The 18,016-nt window shown below is 41.9% G+C and overlaps 1 protein-coding gene and 3 long non-coding RNA genes across 7 annotated transcripts in view; 3 read left to right on the plus strand and 1 right to left on the minus strand.

The window, feature by feature from the left end:
* The window catches only part of LOC310850012, an 88,189-nt gene that overhangs the window by 69,415 nt on the left and 758 nt on the right, over positions 1-18,016 (plus strand). The window lies entirely within an intron of this gene.
* Positions 72-13,666, plus strand: ZCCHC17 (zinc finger CCHC-type containing 17). Of its 4 annotated transcripts, none has more exons than XR_014567138.1 (8): positions 72-155; positions 1,726-1,845; positions 5,279-5,336; positions 5,507-5,607; positions 6,718-6,809; positions 9,749-9,849; positions 11,444-11,820; positions 12,150-13,666. XR_014567138.1 is itself a non-coding variant. In XM_083750969.1 (8 exons), exons 2-8 carry the CDS (start codon positions 1,804-1,806, stop codon positions 13,022-13,024), a joined length of 825 nt encoding a protein of 274 aa, XP_083607095.1. In that variant the 5' UTR covers positions 72-155; positions 1,726-1,803; the 3' UTR covers positions 13,025-13,666. The 4 variants fall into 4 exon arrangements, 3 of the variants coding, with proteins under 3 accessions (XP_083607095.1, XP_083607097.1, XP_083607096.1); XM_083750969.1 differs by having other exon boundaries at positions 11,444-11,691; positions 12,842-13,666; XM_083750971.1 differs by having other exon boundaries at positions 11,444-11,577; positions 12,842-13,666.
* On the plus strand, positions 14,017-16,418 carry LOC310849982. The gene is made up of 2 exons (XR_014567162.1): positions 14,017-15,629; positions 15,821-16,418. It is a non-coding gene; the product is annotated as an uncharacterized lncRNA (long non-coding RNA).
* Positions 17,300-18,016, minus strand: part of LOC310850008 — a 136,685-nt gene continuing 135,968 nt past the window's right edge. Inside the window, exon 2 of the long non-coding RNA XR_014567194.1 lies at positions 17,300-17,927. This is a non-coding gene — a long non-coding RNA (uncharacterized lncRNA). The remainder of the gene's footprint in view (positions 17,928-18,016) is intronic.

An 18,016-nucleotide genomic window follows, 5' to 3' on the forward strand; every position in this document is an offset into this window, starting at 1 on the left:
CCTGGCCCTGATTGGTGGAGCCGGCGCAGACGTTAGACCTCGCGTGTATGCCGCTCGCCGATTGGTGGGAGGCCGGCGCTGGAGAGGAGAGGCGGAGCGGGACGGGTAAAGGAGACGGCGGTTGCTCTGGGGATTTTCGTTCTCTCCCGAAGGTGGTAAGTCGGTGAGAGAAGGAGGAGAGGGAGGAAGGGCTGCGGGGATGGAAGAGGGAGGGTTCGGGCCTTCGCTCCACGTAGGCCTACTCGGAAGTAGACCCCACTGTCTTCAATGGGCATTGCACGCAGGTAACTGTATGGAGGTGGAGGAGGAGGAGGCCTGCTAAAATAAAACAACTCGGATCATTTTTCCCCTGGTGGAGTCGAGATTCCAGCTCAGATCCGGCGAGTTATTTACATGGCCTCTGGAATCCCAAAATCATTGAGGGGAAAGTGATAGTTCACAGTATCCACCCATACAAGACCATTCAACAGTAATCAGTTGAGGCAATCTCTCCTAATAAACATTTATTATAATGACACCACGCAGGAGAAACGTCTGGGAATGGAAGGTTTTCCTCCCATTACAGAACAGCCACCAAAATTATTATTATTAGCTGACAAGTACAGTGGTACCTCAGGTTACATACACTTCAGGTTACAGACGCTTCAGGTTACAGACTCCGCTAACCCAGAAATAGTGCTTCAGGATGAGAACAGAAATCATGCTCCGGTGGCGCAGGAGGAGGCAACCCCATTAACTAAAGTGGTGCTTCAGATTAAGAACAGTTTCAGGTTAAGAACAGACCTCTAGAACGAATTAAGTACTTAACATGAGGTACCACTGTATTTGTAAACATTCAGCGTTTGAATTCTAGGGGTGATGAAGATGCATTTCAAACCGCACAAAGAATTTAACTAAGGACCGCAGTGTGTAATAGTAACTTTATTATTTATACCCCTCCCATCTGGCTGGGTTTCCCCAGTCACTCTGGGCGGCTTACAGCATGTCTGAAAACATAATGAAAACATCAAGCATTAAAAACCTCCCAATACAGGGATGTCTTCTAAAAGTTGAGTAATTCTTTTATCTCATTGACAGCTGAAGGGAAGGCATTCCACAGGGAGGGCACCACTACCAAGAAGTCCCCCCGCTGCCTGGTTCCCTGTAACTTCGCTTTTCACAGTGAGGGAACAAGCAGAAGACCCTCGGAGAAGGATCTCAGGGCTGAATGATGGGGGTGGAGACACTCCTGGGCTGAGGCCATTTAGACTTTAGAGGCCAGCACCAACGCTTTGAATTGTGCTTGGAATATACCTTGTAAAAGGAACAGTGTTTCCACATGGTTACATTTGTGATTTTGTGAATTATTGAGCATTTTAGGTACAGTGGTACCTTGGTTTACAAACTTAATCCGTTCCAGAAATCTGTTCTTAAACCAAAGTGTTCTTAAACCAAGGCGTGCTTTCCCATAGCAGTGGGGGACTCAATTTACAAATAGAACACACTCAACAGGAAGCGGAACATGTTCTGCTTCCAAGGCAAAGTTCACAAACCAAAACACCTACTTCCAGGTTTGCAGCATTCTTAATCCAAGTTATTCATAAACTAATCTGTTCTTAAACCAAGGCACCACTGTACTAGGGTGCTGCTAATAATGACTGAAGGAGAAGCACTTTAAAACATCTGGGTACTGCCTAAATAATTTGGAAAATAGTATTTGAGTGAGTGTCTTTGATTGCATTTCAGCGAAAGAAATTTATGCTTCCAAGGGATAATGAAAAATCTGGCCAGGAAATTTGTGGGAACTTCTCATAATTTAAGGCAATGGAAGTAATTCCAGAACTTTATGATATTTTCCAAGGAGAGGTATGTGCTAAAACTGTTTCTTTTCAGAATGTAATGAGCTTTGAAATATTTGTGTCTGCATTAGATTGAACTATTTAAATTGTCTTTTGGACACAGCCCAGATTTAAAATATATTCAGAACAAATGCCTGAAAAAAGTAAGAATATCAAATGACCCGTGTTTAGCACTATTTGTGCATATTAAAGCATTAGATGTGCAAGAAGGTCAGAAAGTTATCATTCATCTATCAACTGTAGCTCAAATAACTAGCAGAAACATGGTAAAAGCAGAAGACCCCCAAATAGCAAGACTGGCTAATTAAACATTGCCCAAATAGTTAAATTAACTAATATCATTAATGTAAGGCAGATGGGACAGCAGGATAATAATGTTATTGAAAAGTTGAGCTTTTATATAACTTACCAGAATGAAAAAGCAAATGAAATAATGAAGCATCATGTGCTTTTAAGCGAAATATAATACCATAATGAAAAGCTATATGTTCCTGGCAGAAAAATAAATGCTATTTAATATAGACAAATATTTTTGAAATTGATTGTTAAAAATTGAGATGTGATATAACCATACACATGATTAAATTGACTTTGGGGAAGGGAGAATATTATTACTAATAATGAAAATAAATAAAAAATGATAGTAGATAAATGCATGCAAATATAAGAGAAGGTAATCTCATCATGAACTTATTCAAATAAGTGACCTTATATATCAGATTTTGCAATTTTCCTTTTCCCTTTTCTACATGAATTTTTTTCCCCAAGTGAATTTTTATTGTTTTCCTTACATATTCTTTTCCAACAAATTGTAATAGCACCATACAGTCCCTTTGACTCTGCCGAGTCGCGACCCCCCTCCCTCCCCACAACTGTTATATTTATCCTCTTTCCATCACGCACATCATTCTCATATTAGTACTATTATACATTGGAGGTATTATGTCAATCCTGCTAGTGTCTTGACCTCTTTACAATTCTTCTTTAAATATTCAATAAATTTACTCCAGTTATTTTGGTATCTTTGATCTCCCTGGTCCCGGATCCTCCCTGACAGTTTGGCAAGTTCTGCATATTCTGTCAACTTCGCCTGCCACTCCTGAATAGTTGGTATATCTTGTACTTTCCATCTTTGGTCCAGAAGGGTCCTCGCGGCAGCTGTAGCATACATGAACAAATTTTTATCTTCTATTTTAATTTCTGTTCCTATTAAGCCTAATAGACACGCTTCTGGTCTTTTGGGGAAAGTATATCTAAATATTTTTTTGAGTTTATTATAAATTGATTCCCAATTTTTTTTTACCTTATCACAGGTCCACCACATATGGAAATAGTCCCCATCTGCCTTTTTACATTTCCAACATTTTCTTTCTTTTTTCCTATACATTTTAGCTAATTTTACTGGCGTCAAATGCCATCTATACATCATTTTTAGCCACTTTTCCTTTAAAGCCATGCATCCTGTAAATCTCAAACCCTCCTTCCATAATCTTTTCCACGGATCCAATTCAATGTTATGCCCAATATCAATTGCCCATTTTATCATTGATTCCTTTACTTCTTCATCTTTTGTATGCCATTCTAGCAATAAACTATACATTCTTGATAAAATTTTATCTTTACAGTCTATTAACTCAATTTGGAATTTCGATTTTTTATCTTCGAACCCATTTCGATTTTTATCTTCCTTTAATAAGTCACTGATCTGGTGGTATTGCAGCCACCCTGTTAACATCTTTTCAATTTGGTCATATGGTTTGAACTTTATCCCTTGGTCTGTTTTCCTAGTAATATCCTCATATGTTACTCTTTCCCCTTCCATGTTTACTTTTTTGTTGTCAGCACCTCAATTGTTGATATCCACCACGGTGTCTTTCTTTCCAGGAGGTTTTTATTCCGATCCCATACTTCATATAAAGATTTCCTAATCACATGGTTTAGAAAACCTTTATGTACCTTTACTTTGTTGTACCATAGCTACGAATGCCAACCGTATCTATTGTCGTGGCCCTCTAGATCTAATAGGTCAGTGTTTTCTAAAGTCAGCCAATCTTTTAACCATACCAAGCACGAAGCTTCATAATATAAAGTCAGGTCTGGTAAATCAAAACCTCCTCTCTCTTTCTTCTCTACTAGTATCTTCGTTTTTATCCTTGGCCTTTTCCCCTGCCAGACAAATTTCGCTAATTTTTTTTGCCAATCCTTAAATTGGCTTATCCCTTTTACCACTGGTATTGCTTGAAATAAAAATAACAGTCTAGGTAGTATATTCATTTTTATCACAGAGATTCTGCCTAATAATGACAATTTTAGTCTGCTCCATATATCCATATCTTTCTTAGTTTCTTTCCATACCACCTCATAGTTGCCCTTGTACAGGTTTATATTTTTTGTTGTCATCCAAATTCCTAAGTATTTTATTTTTTTTTAGCTATCGCGATTTTCTACATGAATTTATATGTTTTACATATGTGCTTATATCAGTTTTGGAAAGCTTTACGCTTTATAATTTGGCAACTGGAAAAAAAGGAAAAGTAGTAAAAAAGCTGCAAGCCTGGACAAGGAACTTATGTCTGAGTAAATAGGAATTAATAGTCTTAATATTCCTCTTAACATAATTCCTCTTAATGTTATCTTTTTACTCCTGAAAAAATCCATAGACTTTTGTAGGATATATCTGAAATAGGGAATTGTTCCTTTTGCAGCCTTGTAAATGAGCCCATAAGTTTATACCCTGTAAAATGTTTTGGTACCCTGCTGGGGTCTGACAGAAGAGGAATGGAGAGCTCAATCCTTCCTGCAGCAGCTTGCTGAATTTTTATGATGGTTATGGAGGTGGGGCCTTCCATTCTTCAAAAGCTTGCTTAGTTACTATTCTGATCTCAGAGGTGAAACAGAGTGCTCTTTTCCTCCTCTGCTAGTCTGCACACATGCACACAGAATTCCATGTAGTTGCCTGCATGCAATCTCATTGTCACTCATTACTGCCGGCCTGGTGCTTAAATACAAGGGTTGGATTTTGGCAGGCTTCCTTGAGACCAGGTATTCAGGTTTCAAATGTCTCAGTGGCTATTTTTGGTTTGATACCTTATAATTTATAACTCATAGTGCAAACCTGGGTATCTCTTCTTGGAAGTAAGCCCCACTGACTTCAGTTAGACTTGTATTAATACATCAGATTGCAGTCTAAATAGTAGACTGCTTTTGAAATGTACAACATGGAATGAGATGGGGAGGGGCCATACCTGCACATAGACACCCCAAGTTCAGTTCCTGCCATGTCTAGGTAAAGAGGTCAGATAGCCATTGATGAGAAAAACCTCTTCCTGAAACTTTGTTCAGCCAGTGTCACAGTAGACAATACTGGATTAGATGAAAAGTTACTATAGGGAAGTAGAATGCCAACCCTTTTTGACAAATGATTGTTATTTTCTTTACAGGTTGCTTCTGTGACAGAATATGGAGCATTCATTAAAATTCCAGGAACAAGGAAACAAGGTTTGGATCTCTATCAGTTGTATTAAATAGTGTTTTGGTTTTTTATAGTAAAAGATTAGAAATCAAAATACAGTGTTAACCCATTAGGATTCTTAAGACATTTCTGTTCATTTCATCTGTCAAAGAACAGTACTTAACAAACTTTTTTTCTCTGTCATACTTCTTCTTAGGCCTCGTACACAAAAGTCACATGTCACACTGCAGGGTGGACCAACCCTCAGAGTTGGTGGATGTGGGAGAAAAAGTGTGGGTGAAACTTATAGGAAAAGAGGTAAACATTTCTGTTCCGTTTCTGAGGGGATTGTAAAATAGGATTTTGCACTTCAACAAATTACATGAAGGTTTATGTTAAGAAAGAAGTACACACTTGTCAGAGCCACCCGAGGTCCCAGCTCACAAGAGACCAAAATCCAGTCCAAGTTATATACAAAAGGTTTTATTGAAGAACATTGTTGTCGTTACATCCAAGCTCCGTGGCTCAGCATCTTTTACCCTTAGATGTTTGAAGTCCCCTCTGAGTCAGTCCCGCCCCTGCACCAGCTTAAGAGGCTTGTACTGCTCCACCTTTTCCTCTCCTTCCTTTTCCGCAGGGTCTTCCTGCCCCCCTGTGCTCCCTCCCTTCGGGACTCCCCCGAGGCTGAGTCTTCTGACGCCTGCTCCCCCCTCCTTCGTGCTTTGGGACCAGGCTCCTCCTCAGGGCTCTCCTCATTTCCGCGCGCCTCCACATTTGAACTTGGCGTGCGTACGTTGCCTCTGACCTTCCTTTCGACCGTTACGCTACTCTCGGTACTACACTCCTCCCCTTCCGGCAGGATGTTCTGCTCCGAACTCCTTCCCCTCTCTGCTCCCTGTTCTGCTCTTTGTGACACACTGGTAACTCCACCCCCTTCACTCCGTTCCGACGGAGAGGCCGGTCCCGATCTCCAACCCCCACTGGGGATTCCCTCTTCGTTCCCCTGCTTCTGACTGCTTCCCTCTCTACTGCCCCTTGGCCTGACCAGGGGGGCTCCCTTTTGGGAATCCTCGGATTCACTTGACGGACTCACTGACAACCTCGGGTCATCGTCGTCCTCTTCCTCGTCACCCTGGGACCCCTCCCCCTCGCTCTCTGTCCCTGAAACCCTGACAACACTGATCAACTTTTTACTTTGAAGAAAGTACCCCACAGTCCTGTCAATGGCTGATGTTGCGTTTATGCATTTACGTTGAATTAATGATGAGAGGCCCGGTAGGAAAACAGGAGGTGCAGTACTAGCCGTGATGACTCTTTGGTTAGCGTGTTTTCCCTTCTGGGTAGAATGTTCATCATCACAAACCCCTGGTTTGTTCCTTGAGGTCTGACCCCCCCCAAAAATCAAAAGAATATTTTCTTGTCTTTCAGAAGACAGATGAGAAGTTAAAATTGTCTCTTTCGATGAAGGTTGTTAATCAAGGAACTGGAAAGGACCTGGACCCCAACAATGTGACTCTCGAGTAAGCAAAATATGTTGCACTTTTGTGGGGGTATGGACTTTTTTTATTCTTTCATTTCCCCCTTTATCCCCAGGATGTGTGGCCCTCCAGATGTTGGACTGTAACTCCCACCCCACCCTATCAGCATGAGCAGTGGCCAGGGATGATGGAAGTTATATTCCAACAATATCAGGAGGCCATGGTTTCCCCATCCTTGCTGTATCCCAATGGGCAGTGGTGCTGCTAGGGCCAAATTTCTGGGTGCATATCTGTGACTTTGCAGCCCAGGTGGCTCCAAATGACCCGAGAGACCAAGCAGCAGCCAGCAGGACAGGATGTGGTGATTGCACTCTGACAGCAGCCAACATTCCAGCAAGTTGGAATCCTTTTTATTGATTTCCCCCAGGGCAAGAGTGACAGTGAGGAGAGCCATTCAGATTCTGCCTTGGGGTTTTTTTTTTTAAACTAATATTTATTGAAATTTTCCATATAATAACAAAGCAAAAGACAAAAATTAAAAGACACAAAAAATATCCAAAAAAAAGAAAAAAGAAAAACAGTTAAAAAAGAAACACATAATATTTAAAAGACCTTATCTTCTTTCACCTTATTTCTGAGACCTCCTCCCCCTCCCCTTCTTGCATTCCAATTTGTGTTATCTGTCCAACAAGTTCTTTAATTAATTTTTAAGGAAAAAAAAGAAAAGAAAAAGACACCCAAATTTAAGTTAATCTTAAACCTTTTTCCTAAAGTCGACCCAAATTTCCCTTCCACAATTTCCCTACATTCCATAAAAATCAGGAAATTTATAAAAAGAAAAAAAAAGAGAACTTAGCCAACTATATTTAAACACCTTTTGGATTCCCAAATCCCACCCTCCCATTCCCGGTTTGATCCCCAAATCAGTATCCATCAATCCATCAATTCTCAGCCTGGATCCCAAACTTCTGAGGCTCCTAAAACTCTTTCCATTTCACTCTGCTGGATTTTTTGACCATCTTTTGTGTTCAACACCATCTCTCGAGGAAGATCTGTCCCAATAATGACCAATTTTCTTCCAAGCCAATCTCTAGATTTAAAAGTGGAGCTCAAATTTAGTCCTTTGAGTTTTTTAAAACTGTATGTCCCAAAAGCTCCAACTTCCATCTTGATCTCGCTTGTGCTAACAGGCTTCTGATCTGCCTTGGTCTTCCACAACATTATAGCTTCATCTTCATTTTCCACCAAATTTTCCAGCAAATCCTCATTTGTCTGCCCAGCTGCAGCAATTTCTGTTCCAACTTCAAGGTCTTTTGGCTCCACATCAAAGTCTTGTCCTGTTCCAGCAAGTTTGTTTACTGCTTCATTCAATGTTGTCACTCTTATAGACAAAATATTAGCCTGGTCCTTGATCTCTCCCTGTAATTCCTGGAGCTCTCCCAGGAGATGAAATGTCCTATTCAGTTCAGTCAGTATTTTTCCACTTAAAGCCATTTCTTACAATGTTCCAAGACTCCCCTCTAGGGGGATTTTATTTACTTAGTATCTTTCCAGTACCAATCCAAAAGTCCAATGTAACTTATTTTTATTTTTACCAGCAAATTTGTATCCAAATTACAAAAAATCTAACCGGCAGAATCACCAGAAACAACGTTTCCTTTTATTTCCCAGCTTTGACAGCTAGTTTGACAGCTGTCAAAGTCCATATCTTTTCAACAGGCTCTCTCACTGATCACTCCCGGGTCCCGGGGGGTTACACTTTAACTTTCCAAACCAGCTCTTATCCTCCAGCAAAATTAATGTAGTGTTCAATCATGAAATTAATAATTTTTTTCCGCAAGGGACAAAGATGCTTCTCTCAACTTTAGCTCTCTAGTCCTTGCTTTAGATTGTCTGTAAGGCGGGGGGGGGGGGCGGACTTCCTTTTTACACTTCCCCCGGTTGTACCGAATTTAAAGAAAAGAGATCTTTTTGGAGTCCAATTTCCGTATTACTCACGGGTTGTTGCTTTTAATCCGAATGTTCAAAGGAAAAAGTCAGCGCTCTCCGTCCATGGCATGCGGCTTCGCTCAGCAGGGGAAGCAGAGGACTCTCAGCACCGCACCGCTCCCCAGCCCCCGTTCCGTAGTCTTTAAAAAGGCTCCTTTGTGGGTCGGGAGGGCGCTGATGGTGCCCACCGAGTCACCACGTCCACAGGCATCCGCGCCTGTGGTTTTTAAGGGTCCCCGCGTCGCCGGCGCGGTAGAACCCGATCCCTACTGAACCGATTCCCTCCGGAGCTCGGAGGGAATCCGCCATTAGACGATGGCGCTAACCCGGAAGTAGATTCTGCCTTGGGGTTGTTGGACCAATGAAGACACAGGGGCAGCCGCAGAACTTTCATTGGTTCAGCTACCGCAAGATGATGTCTGATTAGCTTACCTTGCTTTCATTCTTGTCCTAGGAAAAATAATTTAAAATTAAATGCTGTATAGTTCGCTGGAGCAGAGCCTCTGTTGCCGGGCAGAACTATCTTTTTTCATGTATCCTGGAAGGTAACCTGCATCTGCCCTGAGGTATCTCCTCTTCCCAAAGATACAGAACCCCCCCCCCCAAAAAAAATTCGGATAGCCATAAGCTCCCCTCTGTCAAAAAGCCACACACAAAGAAAAGGAGACCTGCTATTCCCAATTGCTTCAAAATAGACCACATGAGAAGCAAAAGGCAGGGAGCAAGGATGTGCTTTGCACAGGGTGCCATTGTTGCATGAATCCTGCTTGTTCCAATTGGCTGGGGAGAGCACCCTGTCCACATTGATTTATATGGGTCCCCTGGAAGACACATTGATTGGTGCTTCCCCAAAGCTGCAGTCCATGTTTAAAAATATCTAACTTAATTTCTGACATAAAGCTCCTTAGAATTTTGCTATTGGCTTCAACTAGGATTACATCTCAAAACAACTGGTTTTGTCTGTGACTGAAATCTTTTATGTCTCCACACAGTCAAGATGCACGGAAGAAAGGCTCATTCAAAGACTACACCAGCCAGAAGATCACTCTAGAAGCAGTCTTAAACACAGTTTGCAAAAAGTGTGGCTGTCCAGGTATGTTGTGTTGGGATACTGCCAGGGAGACAAAGTCTATCATGGCCCCCAAGTCAATTCCGGACGTCCATTGATCTCCCGTAGACAACACAGTATCATTCAATTAGCGACACGAGCTCCAGAAATAGCTTGCCACATTCCAGAGCTGATGCACGCTCTATCAGCAGATAATGCACAGCGAAAGATGCACTCAGGAGAGCATTATTTACAATTTTATTCAGCGTTGGTCAGAACAAAGAAAAATACATGACTGCCTGCTTCAATGTCTCAGGCACAGAGAAAAACGAAAGCAAAGACACAACAGAAACATCCTGCGAACAGGAAATACGCAGGCTGTGACACAAACATCCTGCTCCCTTTTAAGGTGGAATGGAAATATCCTAACATGTTGAGGTCAAATTCCTATTTATTTATTTATTTTAAACATTTGTGTCATGCTGCCATAATCTTTAAGGTATTGGGTCTTACCTTTGTGTTTTTACAGCACAAATGAGAACTGGGCCACTTCTTTCTAACTGAGTTACTAGGGTTCAAATAATAACTCATCCCTGTAGCTCTCGCTTGGTGGCCATGGTTCAGCTACTGTATCTCAACCTAATCTATCTCACAGGGCTGTTGGGAGGGTAGAAAAGGGGTGGGGTGTACTTTTTTTGTCAAAGGGTGGGAGAATTGTTTGTTTAATAATAATGCAGCAAGGGCAGCAAAGTTTTGAAATATTGTTCACAGCATCTTCAAACTTAATTGTGAAGCTATGAATGTTAGAAATATTTAGGGGGTGTTTTTACAGCACAAGTGAGACCTGGACCACTTTTTTCTAACTGAGTTTTGGGGTAGTCAAGTCTGCTCATCCATCAAACTTGGCAGCAACATCCCTATTTATATAAATTATACTTGCAAATATACCTTATGCCAAAGGGCTGGGGTGTTTTGTTTGGGGGAGAGTTGTTGCCATTGGTTCTTTGTATACTTTAGGTTTTGTTGTGATTTATTTGGAAATTTTTCAGTTTGGTTTGTATTTTTAATATTTATTGTCTGTGACTATTTTTGTTAATTGTTTTTATGGTGGTTTTTATGTTGTAAGCTGCCTTGAGCATGGTTTGAATGGTGGAAAGGTGGCATACAAATGAAATTATGTATTTGTGTGTGTATAAAAGTAATAAAGTCCTCAGTCACAAATACCAGCATGAGTGGATGTGGAAATCAGCAGTTCCCAGGCATGCTGTAGGTAGAACTCTTACCTCCTGCTCCAGTATAGCCAACACAAGCTTGCTTTGCAGCCTTCAAAGACTGAGGATACAGGGAATGGCCTCTTGCAGTTTCAGGAACTACAGGCCATAATGGCAAAACTTTCTGTAGCTAGAAAAGATGAATACTGCTGTGTTACTTTAAGGTAGTAGAAAACACGGTAGGGGCAGAGAGGTGGTAACCAACAAGGTTTGTTTTAGTTTTAGTTAGTTTGTTTGTTTGTTTGATTGACGCGTTTATATCGCGTTTTACCCCTTCAGCACTCTAACCACTACGCCGCCCAGAAGTAGTCCAGGTGTGCTAGCATTCTGAAAAGAGGAGAATAATTTTTTTTAACATTGTGCTGTAGGTCATTTTGCAAAAGATTGCTTCGTGCAGCCAGGAGGGACCAAGTATACTCTGATTCCAGAGGAAGAAGAAATCCCTCCAGAAGAAGAAAAGAAGGCACATAAATCTGAAGATTTTGTGAAGAAGAGAAAAAAGGTAAAAGATTGGCTGACAGGATTGAGTACAGGTAACAGTTCTGTTGCCACATTCATTGAGCACAAGCTCAGCAAGCTGCCAGTTACAATGATGTCAGCAATCTTGTACATAAAAGTAAGTCCATTTGAATCCCAGTGTCTATAGGGAGTGGGCCTTTGCACTTTTTTAAAAGCTCTTTTTCCCCCAAAGGCCTATCTAAACATACTTAAAGAGTAAAAAATATTTGGTGCTCTGTGCTTAAAGGTAAAAGGTACCCCTGCCCGTATGGGCCAGTTGTGTCCGACTCTAGGGTTGTGCGCCCATCTCACTTAAGAGGCCGGGGGCCAGCGCTGTCCGGAGACACTTCCGGGTCACGTGGCCCACGTGACGAAGTGCTCTGGCGAGCCAGCACTAGCGCAGCACACGGAAATGCTGTTTACCTTCCTGCTATAAAGCGGTACCTATTTATCTACTTGCACTTAAAGGTGCTTTCGAACTGCTAGGTGGGCAGGAGCTGGGACCGAAAGACGGGAGCTCACCCCGCTGCGGGGATTTGAACCGCCGATCATGCGAACGGCAAGTCCTGTGCTTAGGATGTTTAATTTTCTTATCCAAGGGCAAAACTAGGCTTTATGTGACCCAAGACAAAGACCCGATTTGGCATGTGTGCGTGCACACACACAGAGGCTGGGAGCCTCAGTGACGCTCCTCTGAAGGCGTCAACCAGGGCAAAAACCCGGCTAACTCCCCCATAGTTACCTGTTGTACCTTCACTTTTTCCTCGATTTTATTCTTATAGTTTCTGTATTCTTATCCTGCCTTGGATATTTTATAGAAAGGTGGGATATAAATCTTGGTAATAAATAAGTGCTGCTCCTTTTTCATCTTAGCACTTTGTATTTTGACAATTGTTGCTGCTTTACCATCTTAAGAAGGGCTAGGAGCTCTGTATCTGACTTCTTTTTAGGTTTCTGTTCAGTTTTTGCAAATACTGTTGCTGCAAAATGCAGCTTGGATCAGTGAGTAGCAGGGCCAGTTTGCATATAGCATTAAGCCAAATAATTGCTTGGCGCGTATTAGCAAACATGCAGGTTTAGCTACTCAGCATCAGTACTGGGTGAAAAGCTCAACGGCTCCAATCTACCCTTAAGGAACATGCCCGTTTGCTAGCTAGCACTAAGCCATAGTTCTTCGTAGTATTACATGTGAACCGGCTTTTAGGGAATCCTTTCCTAATGCTCTCCAACAGAAAAGCTTACACACACTAATGTATTCTCTCTAACAGGAAAAAAAGAGAAAAAAGAAACACAAGAGCAAAACTCCTTCTGAACTGGGGGATTCTGACAGTGGTGAGTCAGATGCTGGTGATTTTCAGCCATCAAGGAAGAAAGCAAAACGGACTGAAAAAGCTAGTGCATCCCAAAAGCGAAGAAAGAAGAAGCATCATAAGAAGAAGCACAAGGACTGAGAAGTGGATCCAAGGCCGTAGACTGTGCTGACACAGTGTGCACCCTCTGGGCTCCTATAATCTGCTGGAGAAAAAAATAGTTGAGCTAGTGCAACTTGCATTATAACAAAAGGGGATTCCTCCTTTGAAAAGCAACGTTGTTTTCCTACGAATTTTTTCCACAAGGACTGCCACTTTTCTCTACATGGAAGAAGCCAGCTGCAGTTGGGTGTTCCTTGCCACAGATGTTGCCCTCATTCATGTGAACCGCTTCTTCTGTAGCTCCTTTTTCTTCTGGGCCTTGTGCCAGGCAGTTCCTTTGGAACAACCCAGAGCCATCTCCATGAAGCATGCATGGCACTGGCAATCAGTGCAGCTTCCTTAGCCAGGGTGGCAGCTGTGTGTTGATTCAGCATCTCGCCAGTCATTCTCCGCACGCCAGCAGAAAGAGCAGTGGACTCATCATCTTGGTTGGTCGATTTGTTCTGCACTGGTCACTCCACTGCATTTTTGCCCCATACTGCAGTGCTGGAGGAAGAAAAAAAAATCATTAACTGAGTATCCCTAGGGGTTGCAAAAGCACAAATCAAAATTTGAAGACAAGCTTTGTGCTTATATTGCTAGCCATTTAAACTCTGAAATAAAGCCTTTTTTCCCTCCCAAGGTGTGTTCCCTTTCTGTTACATTTTGGCCAATGAAACAGCTGGGTAATAGAAAGGAAGTAGTCTTTCTGTTGGATACAAAATAGTCTTTAGGGCGTGGCTATTTTCCCAGGCTTGCTTCCGTTGTCTATTGAATGGCAATCTATGGTCGGCTTGTTTGTTTATTACACTTACCTGTGTTTCTGTCATAATGCAGCTGAAGGTAACATGGTCTTCTTTTGAGACAGTGACCTAGCACAGCTTAGTTTCACTGGGGCTTCTATATTGTTTGTGGTGTTTATTTTAGACTACCACCTAGTCATCGGTTCTTTCAGAAAGAGTGCAAGAGCCCTTCTATGTTCTGTAGACAAGGGAAAGTGTTTTCCCATGCTGGGTGTGTCACTATGAACTAACTAGGAAGTATCTGCCAAAATCCTCTGGTATGAGGCTGCTTCAGTTGGTTTGCTAACCACACGATGTCAGGCAAGTAGAATGAGAGCTCTTATTCCAGGGATGATTCACTGCTTGTACACCTGACTGCCTTTCTTAACAACAATAAATCAGGCATTGTACAGGCCTGGTTTGCAGATCACATTAAACTCTGGCTAAAGGAAAATGTAATTAAATGTGGACAAGCAGTCTCTGGGTCGATGCTGCTGAAATCATAGGTGCTTTGCTCCTCTCCTGCTTGGAAGGAAGCCAGTTAGGCTTGTCATGACCTTGTGTGAACCTGTGGTCTGTTTCCCCATAAGCACAAGCCGGGGTTTAGGCAACACAAATAAAATTCTGGAATTTTCCCCTGCAGGTAAGGAGTAAAGCATCAACACTTTTCGTGTGCTTTAGCATGCTACTCATATATATTAAACAATAGCTTGTTTTAACCATGGTTAAATGCAGCCCTCCAACCTTGGTGGTTTCCAGGTGCTACAACTCCCAACAGCCCAAGCCAGGGTAGCAGTGCATGGCTAGGTTGTGGGAGTTGTAGTCCAGAGCAATTGCAGGGTAGTAAATGGGAGAAGGCTGGTTTGATAAGATGTGCAAACCAGGTCCACTTCGTTTTCGTGAAGGGGAAACAGTCATTCTCACCCAGTGCTTTGTTGCTGGAGAATGCCAGTTGGTTCGCAATTGCCTGCAATTAGTCTTTGACCTGTCTTGTAGGCTGCTTGCTTTTTTAAAAAGAATTTTGCTCTTCACTCATGCTTCTTAAGCAAGTTTACATGGGAAGAATTGATGGAGGATCTGAACTATCCAGCCCACCAGCAGTATAATGGTAGTGATGGTGGTGGTAGTAGTAGTAGTAAAGCTAAAAAGTTTGAATGAATGAGGTGGTGTTCTGTCATTGAAAGATAACCAAATGGGCACCAATAAGGTGGCCAGTCTGCCACTGACTTCTGGTGGGGGCACCCAGCTTCCAAAAATGACAGTGCATGGGCAGGGTGACATGAGAACAGCTGTGGCTTCAGGTTTCCATGGGTCCCAAGCTGTGTAGGGCTTTAAAGATAAGCAACAGCACTTTGAAATTACCTTAAAAAATGTACAGTACTGGCTGACACTGTAATGTACTGGCCAGATGCATTCTCAAAGATCAACATCAGTTAATCGTTAATTAATTATGGCATTATACAATGCCTCTTATTCTCTTTCTCTGCTCCGCCCTCTGAGCATGAGGTTGTTCTAAAGGGCTGTCAAGAGTTTCTTAAGGAGTTTTGCAGACTCCTTAAGCAATGATGATCTGATGATCGAAGATTTTTAAGCCCTGCCTTTCGAAGGAGCACATGAGTTAACACATTCCTGACCACTTCTCTATCACTGACAGAATGGAAATTCACAGTAAATCATTTAATAATAAGTTTTTAAAAACCCGTTAAGAAAAACCTAGGATTTTCAAGAAGCTGGATTCAATCCCAGACATACTTCCTGGCCAGTCCTGATATGTGTGTTCCATGCCAGCTGCAAACGTGTCTGAGATGGGTGCTTTTTAGAAAGTAACAGCTAAAACCATCTACTAGCCACAGATAGGTAGCCGTGTTGGTCTGCCATAGTCAAAACAAAAAATTCCTTCCAGTAGCACCTTAAAGACCAACTAAGTTAGTTCTAGGTATGAGCTTTCGTGTGCATGCACACGAAAGCTCATACCTAGAACTAACTTAGTTGGTCTTTAAGGTGCTACTGGAAGGAATTTTTTGTTTCATCTACTAGCCATGTGCTTTTAAAAAGGGGAAATAGCATCATACTTGATTCTCAATGATAAGTTCGTTGATATGCAAATAGATTTTACTTTTTGGTCAGCATCTTCAGTGTCCAAAACAGCTGGGTTCTGATTCTTTACTGGCGTCCTTCAGTAGTAACACCTGCTGCAAGGCATAGATCTTATGGACTGCAGCATAATCTCCAATGCAAGACCACAGCTGGTGTGTTTTAAAGCAGTATGTATACTCCATGTAGATGAGGTTGAGTTGACATTATTCTAGGTGTAGTTACGATTCTCTAGTCTGCAATGTTTATATTTTAATTTGTGGATGTTCCAGTTACTACTTTCTAAAAATTGGGACTCTAGTAATTAAAAATCTGGGTTTCTTTTCCTTCTGATTTCTGAGCTTTTGCTCGCGTTGCTGTACTCCCAACCAATATACATGGGAAAAAACATTTAAGGATTCTTAATACATGTTCAGATGGCCCCACACCAAGGCATTGGTTTGTAGCCTTCAGTACCACAACAGTGCATTCTGACATAGTGAGCTGGTCTTCTTTCAATAAATGTCTATATGATCTCACTATATTGTACTTTGTGTATTTTTTATGTTGAACTAAGACACTGTTGGAAGTCATTTTGTGACTGGCACCCACAGACCTTTCTCAAATATGGACCTGTTGTCCCCCAAAGGGTTGGTAATTCCAATTCTAAAAGATCCTGAAACCAAACATTGTAAGCAACGTAAACTGCGTCTTGCAAGCAGCATCCTCATGTTTTTGTTGCCTGTATTTCTCAAAGCATAATGTAAAATAATGTCAGAATACGTTTGACTAGCCATAGAAGTGGGGGGACAGTGGAAATCACACAACAGATTTTTAAATGAAAACTTTAATATTGGGCATCCACAACTCCAGACAAACCTGTTTAGATCAGGTTACCTCAACTGAAGAGAAACACCAGGAAAATGCCCTCCTATTTTAAAGTCACTGAAACTCATCTTTGCTTTGTCTGAAGCTTCGATAATGACTTGCATGGTTCAGCCAAGAGAGCTCCCATATCAAATTGCTTGAAGGCGTGTGTGACAGACAGGCCTCAGATCTGCCTTGTGACCCAGCAACCAATTGGTGCTGGCATACAGATCAGCTAATCAGAGAGGGAAATTAACCATCAAATAGGGACGGGGAGTATCCAACAGCAAACAGGCAGGGATTGTATGTGGGTTAGACAGGGACCTAGGTATGGAGTCAGGGACTTTGTATAGACAGAAAGGGTCTCTGGCTATCTTAAGTGGAGTCTCACGGGGTTTATCAGCTAGAGGAAGCTGATAGCACATCTGTAAGTGGGCAGACAAGATTCAGTCTACCTGAGGGGGGAAGGCTGAGATCATAGGAAGGGGCTAGAAGGTTTTATGGTGTAGAAGAATAGCCATCCTACAAAGAAAAAAAATATCTGACAGGTTGAAAGTGTTGCATTCAGATATTTAATACAGTATCTCTGTATCTGCTTGAAACAAAGTATTGCACCTTGCAGTGGTAAACCATCAAGTGTAAACAAAGTTTCAACTTTGTTTTAGAAGCGCCTCATTCTTAACTTTGGTCTTCTGGGTGAGGGGATTAATTGCTCCATATTCCCTTACACTCAATTTTAACCTGGCCAGTAAAAATATCACCACAAACAGTCAATCCAATAGCTGGGTCTTAAGACGCCACAATGCGAGACACCTTTAGGTCCTGCGGCTCCATAATGCGATACTAATCTGACAAATCAGTTTGGCTTTGTAAAACAATAGACTGTCAAGGTTTAGTCTGCATGCAACATGCTTGAACCGCAGGACTGATTGTGCAGCTCTGTAACACAATTGCCATCCGGCCAGCAGGCAAGGGTGAGGCTATAGTAACAGCGAGTACCTGTAATCATACCAATTAATTTAATTGTCCCAGATAATGCTAGGGCTCTGATCTGCTTAACCACCTTAAACATCCATTTTGATGGTTGGCAGAGAAGGAGGAATGCATTTTCAGTAAAATGAACCGGGGGGGGGGGGGGACCTTGGGATCAAAGCTGTGACATTCCAGATCTACAGTGGTACCTTGGGTTACATACGCTTCAGGTTACAGACTCCACTAACCCAGAAATATTACCTTGGGTTAAGAAATTTGCTTCAGGATGAGAACAGAA

The sequence above is a fragment of the Podarcis gaigeae genome, assembly GCF_964106915.1.
Source record: "Podarcis gaigeae genome assembly, chromosome: 8".
In the NCBI taxonomy this organism is placed as follows: Eukaryota; Metazoa; Chordata; class Lepidosauria; order Squamata; family Lacertidae; genus Podarcis; species Podarcis gaigeae.